Source organism: Humulus lupulus, chromosome 4 (genome assembly GCF_963169125.1).
Source record: "Humulus lupulus chromosome 4, drHumLupu1.1, whole genome shotgun sequence".
Lineage (NCBI taxonomy): Eukaryota > Viridiplantae > Streptophyta > Magnoliopsida > Rosales > Cannabaceae > Humulus > Humulus lupulus.
In genome coordinates, this window is record NC_084796.1 from 127,708,756 (window position 1) to 127,721,562 (window position 12,807).

Genomic DNA, 12,807 nt, shown 5'->3' on the forward strand with positions numbered 1-12,807 from the left:
AGGGTTGAATGAGATAGTCAGCGTAAGTCATTTTCTGTTGCTTTATCATTTATGTCAGACTTCCATTCCTAACTTTATCTCATTTTTTCTTCAGGGGCTGCTGTCTTTAACTGCCAGCTGGCACCATGCCGGGGCGTTGGTCTCTCAAGAAAAGGACTTTGACTCCAGGCTCCCAGGCTAAGCAGGCACTTGTGGATGAGAACAAAAAGCTGCTCGAGGAGAACAAGGAGCTGTCCAAGCTGAATGAACAGCTATGCGAGGACCAAGCCACTCTCACCCAGGAGCTTCAGGACAGCCAAGGGGCCTTAAAGAAAGCTAACGAGGAGCGGCACAAATGGAGGGAAAGTGCTATACTCGTCACCCAAGAATGTAAGCAGCTTAACCTTAACTTTACTGGAAGCAAGAAGGAGATAAAGAGACTCGAGGAGCGGGTGTGGGAGCTTGAGGGGCGCGTTCAGGAGCTCGAGGAGGACGGGGCTAGAAATTTGAAGAAGTACAAGGAAGCCACCTTCCTCTGTTTCTAGGATTTCTGGAAGCACAACCAGGAGGCCAACATTAACTATCTCTCTGAGTGGTTGCAAAGGACGCTGATGGCGCAATGCGCCACTCAGTGGAGGCAGAGGAGAGAGCTAAGGCCAAAACCCCTGCTGCTGATGCTGAGGCTGGTCCTTCGGTTGATCAGAGCACTCCTCCTAATCCAGAAGACCCTCCTTCTCCCCAATAATTCTCTTTTTATTTTTCATTCAGCTTTTATGGCCCACGGGTCTATTTGTAAAGACAGTTTATTTTTATTGCTGCGAGGGCAGCTTTTTTACTTACACTTGAACGATTACATCCGAGCAGTGCTGCTCGTGGTGTAAAGGCTTTTTCTTTTAATTACGCATTTACATCCGAGCAATAATGCTCGTGGTGTAAATGATTGCCTTATTGATATTATAATTTTTCTTTTATTATAATACCTGTTGGCATGACCGAACTTAGCATAGTACTTTGGTTTGATTTAACAAAACATAAATTTTGAAAATTGCTCTAAGTACCGTAGCATGCTTTCACTCATTTTGTTCATGTGTTTACATACCTCATGGTACGCTTTGCTATCGATGTACCTTATATGCCCCCCAAGTGATCGAGGAGCTTTAGGTCCTTGGTCACTTGCCTTGAACACAACCTGTTCGAACATTGCTGCTCGTTATGAAATTCAACACGCAATACAGCAAAACAACACACGTAATGAACAAATACTTGTAAAAATAAATTTACAAAGGTTGGCAAGAATGACTGGCTGCGCACAGTCCCTTATAATTCTCGTATTAAAATGGACTAAACATGTCTTTACGAGTGATCTTGAAAAGATCTTACACTTATAAGCGATTAGCCATACAACGTGGCTAACCCTTTTTCGAAACTTGTAAAAGTAAAAATTAATACAAGCCAGTCCTTTAAGAAGGACTGTTCACTGATAATACTTGCACAGGTGTTCTCCATTCCAATAGCGTGGAACGAGATCTCCATTTAAGCGTGCAAGTTTGTATGTGCCCGGATGAAGGACTTCTTCGATCTGGTAAGGTCCTTCCCAGTTTGGTCCGAGTACTCCAGCAGTGGGGTCGCGGGTATTTAAGAAAACTCGTCGCAGCACTAGGTCACCGACGTTGAATTTCCTTTCTTTCACCTTTGAGTTAAAATACCGGGCGACCTTTTGCTGGTACGCAGCAACTCGAAGTTTGGCTCTTTCTCGTATTTCTTCAATTGAGTCTAGGGACTCCATCATTAGTTGGCTATTCTGGCTCTGGTCGTATGTAATGCGTCGATGTGAGGGCAGATCTAACTCGACGGGCAACATGGCCTCATACCCGTATGTTAAGGAAAACGGAGTATGACCTGTCGCTATTCGATGAGAAGTTCTATACGACCAGAAGACTTCAGGCAGCTGTTCTGGCCATGCTCCTTTAGCGTCTTCCAGCCTTATCTTCAGGGTGTCCTTAAGCATTTTATTCACTGCTTTGACTTGCCCGTTTGCTTGTGGATGCGCGACTGAAGAAAAGCTTTTAATAATCCCATGCCTTTCACAGAAGTCTGTGAATAAGTCATTGTCAAACTGGGTTCCGTTGTCCGAGATAATCTTTCGAGGCAAACCATATCGGCAAACAATGTTTTTGATAACAAAGTCAAGCACTTTCTTTGTCGTTATGGTAGTGAGTGGTTCAGCTTCGGCCCACTTGGTGAAGTAGTCGACTGCTACAACTGTGTACTTCACTCTTGCTTTTCCCGTTGGCAGGGATCCAATCAAATCTATACCCCATACTGCAAAAGGCCAAGGACTCTGCATCTGTTTTAACTCGTTTGGAGCTGCGCGTGGGATTTTGGAAAAACTCTGACACTTATCGCACTTTCGTACAAACTCCATTGAATCTTCGTTCATAGTTGGCCAGAAATAACCCCGCCTTAGAATCTTTTTCGCCAAACTTTGCCCCCCAGTGTGATCCCCGCAGAAGCCTTCATGAACTTCCTTCATTAGCTCCTTAACTTTCTCTGGTGTAATACATTTGAGCAGTGGCATGGAATATCCCCTTCGGTATAGAACACTATCGACCAGTATATACCTAGCAGCTTGCCTTTGAAGAGTTCTGGCCTTGTTTCTATCTGATGGTAGTACACCATTTGTAAGTTACACCAAATAAGGCGCCATCCATGTATCTTCCATTCGGATTTCCATACTGGTTTCATTTGCTCGTATGCTTGGCTCGCCTAATCTTTCCACTGGCACAATATTCAAAGTGTCAGCATCTTTCGTTCTTGCGAGTTTGGCTAAGGCATCTGCGTTCAAATTCTGATCCTGCGGTATTTGCTGGAGGGTAAACTTCTTGAACTGGGCCAATAGATCTTTAGTTTTGTTAAAGTAGGCAACCATTTTTAGGCCTCGTGCTTGATATTCCCCTAGAACTTGATTCACTACCAACTGTGAATCACTGTAAATATCCAGCACCTTTATACTCATGTCTTTTTCCAATCTTAATCCAGCGAGGAGTGCTTCGTATTCGGCTTCATTATTTGACGCTGCGAAGTCGAACCTAATGGCACAGTGAAATCGATGCCCTTCTGGCGTTATCAAGATCACCCCTGCTCCCGCGTGAGATTCGTTGGACGATCCATCTGTGAATAACTTCCACGAACAAGCTTCATCTTGAGGCTCAGGTGCACTAGGTTTTTCGCACTGCTCGTTATCTGGGAGTTCGGTGAACTCTGCAATAAAATCAGCCAAGGCTTGTCCTTTTACTGCTGCTCATGGTGAATATGTAATATCAAACTGCCCCAGTTCGACTACCCATTTTAATAAATGCCCAGCCGCCTCTTGTTTTTGGAGGACTTGCCGAAGGGGCTGGTCAAGTAATACTGTAATAGGATGGGCTTGGAAGTAAGGATGTAGCTTCCTTGAGGCCAAGATTAAACAGTATGCTAACCTCTCGATGGGAGGATACCTCAGTTCTGCTTCGATTAGCCTCTTGCTTACATAGTAAACTGCCTTTTGTACGCCTTCTTCCTCTTGTACTAGTACCACACTAGCAGCAACTTCAGTGATCGCCAGGTAAATGAACAAAGTTTCTCCTTCGATAGGCTTTGATAAAATAGGAGGCTTTTCCATATGGGCTTTCAAGGCCTGAAAAGCTTGCTCGCAGTCTCCTGTCCATTCAAATTTCTTATTTCCCCTAAGTAGATCGAAGAAAGGGACACACTTATCCGTTGACTTTGAAATAAATCTACTTAGGGCTACAATCCTCCCAGTTAAACTTTGTACGTCTTTGATCTTCTCTGGCGATTTCATGTCGATCAAGGCTTTTATCTTGTCGGGGTTGGCCTCGATTCCTCTTGAATTAACAATGAACCCCAAAAGCTTCCCTGATCCAACTCCGAAGGAACATTTGAGAGGATTTAGTTTCATCTGGTACCTGTTCAATACATTGAAACACTCTTGCAAATCCTTCACATGTCCATCTGCCTATTTCGACTTTACCAGCATGTCGTCCACATACACCTCCATGTTTATGCCGATCAACTCTTTAAACATGTGGTTAACCAATCGCTGGTAAGTCACACCTGCGTTTTTCAGTCCAAAGGGCATTACTTTATAACAGTATAATCCCTAATCGGTCCGAAAGCTGGTGTGATCCTCGTCAGGGGGATGCATGCTGATCTGATTGTAGCCTGAGTATGCATCCATGAAGGAGAGGATCTCGTGTCCTGTCGTAGCATCGACCAACTGGTCGATCCTTGGGAGTGGGAAGCAATCCTTTGGGCAGGCTTTATTGAGGTCTTTAAAATCCACACAGGTTCGCCATTTGCCGTTAGGCTTAGGAACCAGTACAGGATTAGAGACCCACGATGGATAAAACGCCACCCTGATGAACCCATTCTCCTTTAATCTTTCAACTTCTTCCTTTAAGGCTCTCGACTGATCCTTATCGAGCAGCCTTCTTTTCTGTTGCACGGGCGAAAAACTGTTGTCTATGTTCAGGACATGGCTGATAACTGCAGGATCTATCCCAGTCATGTCTTTGTGCGACCAGGCAAATACTTCCTGGTTTTTCTGCAAAAACTCCACCAGTGCATGCTTTGTGGTTGGTTCTAAGTTTTTCCCGACCTTCACGACTCTGGTCGGGTCTTTTTCGTCAAGTTGGACCTCTTCCAGGTCCTCGACGGGTCCAACGTTTTCTTCAAAATCCCTAAAGCGAGGATCTAAATCTATATCCTCACTTTGGGCAACACCCTATTTGGTGACTCCATCACCGGATTGGGCTGGTGTATCAATTTCCATCTGCAACCAATCTGATGACGACCCGTAGATCAACCAGTATAGGCCTCCCAATGACGGCATTGTACGCCGAAGGACAATCGACTACTATAAAAGTGGCGAGTAATGTCCTGGTAGCAGGCGCTGTACCTGCTGTCACTGGTAGTCTGATGACCCTGCGGGGGCGAGTCCCTTACCAGAGAAGCCGTATATTGTTTGGTTGCAGGGCTCCAAGTCCTTAACGGACAACTTTTGCTACCTTGAAGGCAAAATTATAGTATTTCTTCCTAAGCAAGTCTCTAAAGCCTTCCCAACTCAAAGTAGTGATATCCCTGGTCTGTGAAGCCACCTCCCACCAGATGCGGGCATCCTCTCTCAACATATATGTGGCGCAAGCCACTCTATCATGCCCCTCTATTCTCATAAAATCCATGATAGTAGTAATCATAGTCAGCCATTGCTCGACCTTCAATGGGTCTGGTCCACCCTCAAAGATTGGGGGATGCTGCTTTCTGAACCGCTCATATAACGTCTCCAACCTGTTCCCAATCTCTCCCGACTGTACAACTGGTACCACTGCAGAAGGTAAAGTTAGGGCAGCACTCACTGATGGAGCCTACTCTCACAGTAGACTAATCTACTCATCTTGGCTCTATAATCAAGCTTGCATATCGACCATGAGTTGCTGCCAGTTCTCAGGGACTGGCGAAGGAATCTGGCCTTGGTCATCACCCCTGGTCCCAGACCTAGTGCAGGCTAGTCGCGTAGATTTTCTTGGACGCATAGCTATCCAAGTCAATCTGCAATCAACGACTCGGCAATCAGACCATGATGACAGGGCAAAAGCTTCTCCAAAATCCATCAAGAGAACATAACCAATCACAAACATTCAGGATATAGGCATTCATCATCATGCACCGGCTACTGATAAGCATGCCCTAACATTACCACACAAAAGCTAAGATAAACATTCATTCATCCATGCTCAATATACAATTAATCATGCAATTATTCATTTGCATGCACAATGTTGCTAGTAAGCATGCCTTAATATTTTCATACAGCAGTCAAGGGCCAGGCCCTATCAGTATCTCATACACCCCATTAGTCCAACGAACAAAAGCATTCATAATTCATTCCAAGCATACAGGCATATAAACATACATACACATTACCAAACCCTGAATCGAGCTTGCCTCTAGCAGTGAATGTACATGTCCAGCTGGTCTTCAGGAACCCTTAAATCTAGGATGCTCTGATACCAAGTTGTAACGCCCTGGATAGCCAAGACCGCTACACTGTGTTTATAAAGATGCTAGACTTGCTAACCAAGTCATTTAGTTAAAAAGTGATACTAAAACAACTAATGAACTAGGGTTAAAAGGTTTTGGTCTCAAAAGTGTACATCTATATAACAAAACATTTTATACATGGGATCCCAAAAAGAAATAGCATTCGAAAGTCAGTTTACAAAATTTCCAAAACTTAAACAACCATTAGCCATTCTAAGGCAAAACAGACAGTTCTGGTTCCCCTGTTCCTGTCTTCCCCTCAACCATGGCAGCTGAGTAGCTGGTCATGTACATTCAGCTCACAGAGCCCTCCAAGTCAGGGCTGATCAAGTTTGCCCTTGCCTTTATCTGCACCACGTAGCACCCGTGAGCCAAGGCCGAGTAAGAAAGCATAATATGCTTCATAAATAATCAATAACAGATGAATAATCCTTTAAGCATGATCAGACACTTAACATTCCACATTAATCACATAGCACGTATTTAGAATCAAAGATGCAACTAAACATTAATAACAATCAAGTCACATGATAATTAGGGCCGACAACTTAGGCCGTACCCTCTGTTTACCCCACTGACTCCGACCTGCTTAAACCGAGCTCAGTGCATAATAAGCTGTCCTCGGCTACCAGTGGCCGAGCCACGCCCTGTGCGCTAGTGTAACCCTTGGCACTCTTAGGCCATTGGCTTACAGTTTACATGGAATAATACCACCCTTTCAAGGCATATATATTAGGGAACCCTTAGTCCCACCACAAATACACAACCGGGTGCAGTTTTCTTACCTGTAATTTCCACGTTCACTGACTACGAGCGACATCCCTTGGGCACGATCCGCTTCCCGAGCCCTAGCTTAACACCTAGTCACAACAAAGGTAATGGATTCCATTAATATTCACATAAAGGTTTCCTGGAATAATACTAACTTCCGGGACATCGAGTTCCACCAAACACGGTGGTGAAATCGATCCCGAGCACCCTAGGTTAGGTTCCCGCACTTAAAATCCCCAAAAGATAAAAAATGCACCTAAGGGCTACGGCCCCTGAAACCTAGCCATAGCCTGCTCCTGAAATAGAAACCAAGACCCTCTGAAGGTAGACACGCGCCATGGCTCTGCCCTGTGGCGCCATGACGCTCCCATTCGACAGAGCCTCCCTGGCTCCTTTGCATCGTACGGCCGTAGCGCTCTAGAACAGAGTTGCGCCTAAACCCTTTGTGCCCAGAAAATCTGCCATTTCTAACATCCTAACCTTATTCAAAACCACCCCAACACACCCTAACTCAAAAACCCATTAATCACAAGAATTTTAACATGATTCTAACAGCATAAACCAACAGAAACCCAACTTAAAAACCCATAAAAATCCCATTTTGATTTTTGGAACCGAATAGCTCAAAAACACAAAAACCAGTCATGCAAACTCAAATTTTAACCTCTATATTACTAATTGAAGCTTACCTTCTTTGATGAACCACTTCCTTATCAATTTCTGAGCCAAAACCCAAGCTTCCCAGCTCCAATTCAGTCCTTAAATATTCTAACCACAAACACCCTTAATATTCAACCAAAACTCATAAATCTAACACTCAAAAATAAAACTCAATTCTTACCTTGGCCCAGGTTGAGTGTTCCTTGGTTAGAGCTGAGCTAATTTCTCAAACTTCAGCTCAAATCACAAAATTTCAGCTAAATTCCCCTAGGTTTCTATAGCCTTCTTGAGGGAGAAAGGAGAAGTGGGGAGAAGAAATATTAAAGGGTTGGTTTGGGTTTTCTGTTCCACTGACCTCTATTTTACTTAGTTAATCTTAGTTAATTAAATCAATCCCAAGGATCAGGGTACCGAAAACGTCCCCAAGGGCAAAATAGTAAAATTTCCCCAAAATTTCCCCAAAATTCCCGCCTAAGCATCCTAACCTAAAATATATCTCCATATATTTATTTCCATAACCCGATAACCCAAATAATCATCTAATACCCAAATTACCCCTTGACTTACCCCAAGTCAAATATTAAGCCCCGTTGTGACTTCCCGCTAACTAGCTCCTTAGGATCGCCTCAAGTCGCACTCTGCAGATTTACCCACATAATAATGTGGTTCTCACAATAAAAGCATATAATCACATTAACATTTACATAACCATTCAAGCACGCTTATCATATAATCATGCATTAAATCAATAAATTCACACATAAACCAATTATGCCCTCCCGGCACACTAATCAAGGCCCTTAAGCCACATTAGTGATTTTGGGTCATTACAAGAATATTTTCCAAGTTGGATAGTGTGTTTAAGAATGAAGCTTGGGTGGACATCTTCCCTCACTCCAAAGTTTTAATTAACTAGGATTTACTTTCTGATCACTATTTTTGCATTATTAAAGCTGTTGTTGCTGTTATTTTGGGGGTGAAACCTTTCAGGTTTTATAATATGTGGACAGAGCATAAAGACTTCAGAAGCACTATGTTAAACATCTAGTATAAACCAATACAAATTCAAGGTTTATCCCGAATAATGAGGAAATTTGATAGACTTAAATCTGTGTTGCATAAGTTCAATAAAGTGGCGATTGGTGATGTAACAATCAACTGCTCAATTGCTAAAGAGCAGTTTCAGGAGGCTCAAATTTCACTGCAACAAGATCCTCATTCAGTGGCTCTTTAAGATACTGCTCGGTCTGCAGGATTCAATCTATCTTTTCACTCTAGGATTTATGAAAGCTTTATTAGGTAGAGGAGCAAGATTACTTGGCTTTGATTTGGTGACGAAAATTCTACCTATTTCCATGCTTGTCTGAAACAGTGAAGAGTTGCTACCAGGATTACTTCTTTTTCAGATGATCATGGGCAGATTCATGATAAATTTGAGGATGTTGTTGAGCACTTTATTCATCATTTTAGAAGCTTTATGGCTATTCTTAGCTCGGACACCACTGCTATTCAACAAGACTTTTAGTCCATGGTGTTGTGTTAAATTTGGACAAACAATTAGGGTTGTCAAAGCCTTTCACAAAGAAAGATATAAAATCGGCTTTGTTTCATATCAGCTCTATTAAAAGTCCAGGTCCTGATTGATTTGGTGCTGGATTCTATAAAGTTTTATGGAAGGACCTTGGGGATGAGATTACGGATGCAATTTTGGGTTTCTTTAATAAAGGTGAGTTGCCTTCTGAAATAAATAACACTACTTTATCCCTGATTCCAAAGGTGGAAAACCCTTTTAAGGCAGTGGATTTTAGACCGATTACTTGCTGTAATAAACTTTATGAGTGTATTTCGAAAATGATTTGTGTTAGATTGGCTAGGGTGTTGTCGGTTTTAATTAACCAAAACTAGGGTGCTTTTGTTCAGAATCGTTCTTTTGCTCATAATATCTTTATCTTTCAGGATCTTATTAAAGGTTACAATCAAAGGAATATTTCCCCTCGGTGTGTGATGAAAATTGATTTGAGTAAAGCTTATGATACTAGTGACTGGCTATTTTTAGAGAACCTTTTGAAAGCTTTATGTTTTACTAGTAGATTTATTCATTGGACTATGGTTTGTCTAAGGGGTGCAACCTACTTGCTTATGATGAATGGGAGGATTGAAGGGAAGTTTATTAGGTGGAAAGGTCTTAGACAAGGGATCCTATTTCTCCCTTATTTTTTGTTCTTGTCATGGAGTATCTTACTAGACTCCTCATTTAAGCATCACATCATAAGGATTTCACATTTCATCCCATGTGTAAAAATCTGAATTTGGTAAGTCTTTGTTTTGCTGATGATCTAGTGATGTTCTATAAAGGGAATGTTCGCTCAGTTCAAATTCTTCAGGATGGGTTTTCTTAGTTTAGTACTGCTTCGGGTTTGTTTATGAATTTGGCTAAATCTCATGTTTATTTTGGTGGTCTGAAAGTTGAAGATAAGAAGAATATTTTGGATTGTCTTCACATAAAAGAGGGATCTTTTCCTTTAAAGTATCTCGGTATCCCTCTCCGTCCTACCAAATGGAAGGTTGGTGATTGTGGAATCATTCTCAAAAAGATTACTCTTCGGTTGCATTCTTGGGCTAGTCGTCATCTCTTATTTGCGGGTCGAGCTCAACTTATTCACTCTGTTTTGCTTGGTATTAGGTTCTATTGGATGAGTATTTTCGTTCTTCCCCAAAGTGTCACTCTTGAGATTGATAGGTTGTGTCAGAATTTTCTCTGGGGTTCGACAGGTAATAGAAGTAAATTGCATTTTACAGCTTGGGACCATGTTTGTTTGCCTAAAAGCTTGGGTGGTCTTGGGTTTAAGGAAGGGCCGAAATGGAGTAAAGTTATGTTGACTAAATATGTTTGGGCGATTTCATCCAAACAAGATCTGCTTTGGGTAAAATGGGTTGATTCTATCTAACTCAAAGGTTTGAATTTTTGGGAGTACAAGTTAATGGCTGATGTTAGTTGGTATTGGAGGAAATTGGTGCATCTGAAATATTTTCTGTCCAGTGATATTCTAGAGGCTGCGGCGACAAATAGGTCACTTCAGTTGAGTAGGTTGTATTTTCTTCTACTTCAGCAGAGTAAAGTGAGTTTTGCCAAAGTGATTTGGTGCAACTTGTCCTTCCTGAAGCACAGGTTTATTCTCTGGCAGTCTGTCTTTGGCCACAAACTAACTAGAGACAATCTGCTTCTTCGGCAGGTTCATATTGAATCTCCATTATGCCCTGTTTGTGAGATGGAATTGGAGTCACATGATCATCTATTTTTTTACTGTGTTTACTCTCAGCTGCTTCTTCATTAGATCAAAGATTGGTTGGGTATAGCTATCTGGCCTTCCAAGTATAGTGAATGGATTGCGTGGATGGACGGGAGGCCTAAAGGTCTGTTTCAACGAAGATTGGCAGCTACTCTTGCTGCTACTGTCTATGTAATTTGGCTTAATTGTAACTCTTGTATTTTTAATTCATCAGCTATTTCTAGTAATAGAGTGGTTTTTATGGTTAAGGCTAGTTTAAAGGCTAGATTGTTGGGTATTGCTAGGACGAAGCTAGGGAATTTTGAGAAGTCTATACTTGATTCTATGAGTCATTTGTAATCTTTCCTATTGTTCTAGTTGTTTTGAGCTCTTTTTGAGCTAGTGTTTGTATTTTTTGGTTGGTTCAATGAATTTCATTCTTTCTTGAGCAAAAAAAAACTCTACAGAAATTATGAGAGAGCAGTAATATTGTCTCGTGGACTAGGTGAATTTTAACCATTGAACCACATAAAATTGTGTGTGTAAGAAAGAGTTCATATAAGTTCATTACAGTTTTCAAATACGCACTAATACTCTTATTAAATTTCTAAATCTACTGTTGGCAAACAAATGCGTCAATAGTTTGGTTCTTTCATTGAGAGAAAATTAGTGTTGAATCCTTTACAATTTTTGTTCGACGTTCATCACGGTGGTTACTCGATCGATGGATGACAATGAAATGGAATAGCCTGGTGGGCAAGAGGTGCATCATACAACCGTTCCCACTAAAAAAGGGCCCAGATGTTTAGCAACATCCTGGGAAACAACCGGTGGGCCAAGACGACATTGGGAGTTCAGTGTCACGCCCACCAAATCCTAGTCTAGGATATCTAACAGCCATCGAGTTGGAGAATTCTCAATTAGGGACCCATCTCACTAGGTCAAACAGACAGATCAAAGAGGTCTTGGCTCGGTTACCCCCCGTGAAACCGATGCTAATGTCAGAAAGGGGCAAAGAGGATCAAATAAGTCCGACTGGAATAATTGATCCAAACCCAATATTTCTGTCAAGACCGCTACTCCGAGCTCTATACCTTTATAGTGAAATCATCGAACTGCTCAACCCACTAATCATCATAGGAACCACCACTTGCATGTCAGTCGGTAGGTCAGAACAACGATCCCCAGCTCCGTGCCTTCCGCAAAGATTCCTAGGAATGCGCATAACAACCCACTAGGGTGAGCTAGGATAAATTAAAGGAGACAAAACACCCCAGCGAATCCTCATGCACTACAATCAGAACCCCAAGCATAGAGAACTCGGGACATCGGGGTACAACTGAGATGGGTCAATTTAGTTCATCCTGATGGAACGAGGATAGCCTAATCGATAAGACATTTGCCATCGTCGGTCAGATATCCTACACAACTGCGTCCACAAAGACACGCTTCAGCTCATGGAAATAGTAGGAGAAATCCTCCCCCCCCCCCCCCCCCCAAGTAGACACTTACGTCCCACGGGCACGTTCTGATAATCCAGGTCCTCATCTTAGCCACCGGTTATAAGTTTTGTAAATGGAAGATCTTGGACAGGGAGCCAGTGTGGAGGCAATTTTGAAAGCGACATGAGGAATCAACTTAGTTCAACATAAAGTCCTCATTCCGATCCCCATCCTGACCTGCGTTATAATCTTAATTCATAAAGGAGGTTTCTAGCTAGTAATGGTGATATGAGTTATACTCAACACGAGGGAGGTCCGTCTATCGTAACCGACAATGGGAATGCCCCACCTAACCAAGCTCAATTTTGGAGGGATAATAACCCATCAAACGCAAATAATAGGATAGGAGTTGGTGAACAACTCCTAGATGACCTAGATACCAAAGACCCAACCCTCAAGAGACTGACCTTAATGGAGGAGCAAATGAAGAATTTCTTATCTGGAAAAAGGGATTGATGATTGTGATTCCGATGTGGAGCTCGAACCTTTTGCCCCGAACATTGCAGCAGCTATGTATCTTATTTTCT

At 42.3% G+C, this 12,807-nt stretch overlaps 1 protein-coding gene across 1 annotated transcript; it reads left to right on the forward strand.

Annotated features, from left to right (window-relative positions):
* Positions 1 to 9,932: 9,932 nt before the first annotated feature.
* Positions 9,933 to 11,138, forward strand: LOC133832535 (uncharacterized). Its single transcript, XM_062262865.1, has 3 exons — positions 9,933 to 10,281; positions 10,465 to 10,742; positions 10,845 to 11,138. The coding sequence occupies exons 1-3, from the start codon at positions 9,933 to 9,935 to the stop codon at positions 11,136 to 11,138; spliced, it is 921 nt and encodes a 306-aa protein (XP_062118849.1).
* Positions 11,139 to 12,807: the final 1,669 nt, after the last annotated feature.

Excerpts from the sequence above, each read along its gene's own strand:
- LOC133832535 (XM_062262865.1), top strand. The coding sequence starts at position 9,933 with ATGAATTTGGCTAAATCTCATGTTTATTTTGGTGGTCTGAAAGTTGAA. Across the intron at positions 10,282-10,464 it reads TTTTCTCTGGGGTTCGACAG|GTTTGAATTTTTGGGAGTAC; the intron begins GTAATAGAAGTA and ends TCTAACTCAAAG. Across the intron at positions 10,743-10,844 it reads ACAATCTGCTTCTTCGGCAG|ATCAAAGATTGGTTGGGTAT; the intron begins GTTCATATTGAA and ends CTTCTTCATTAG.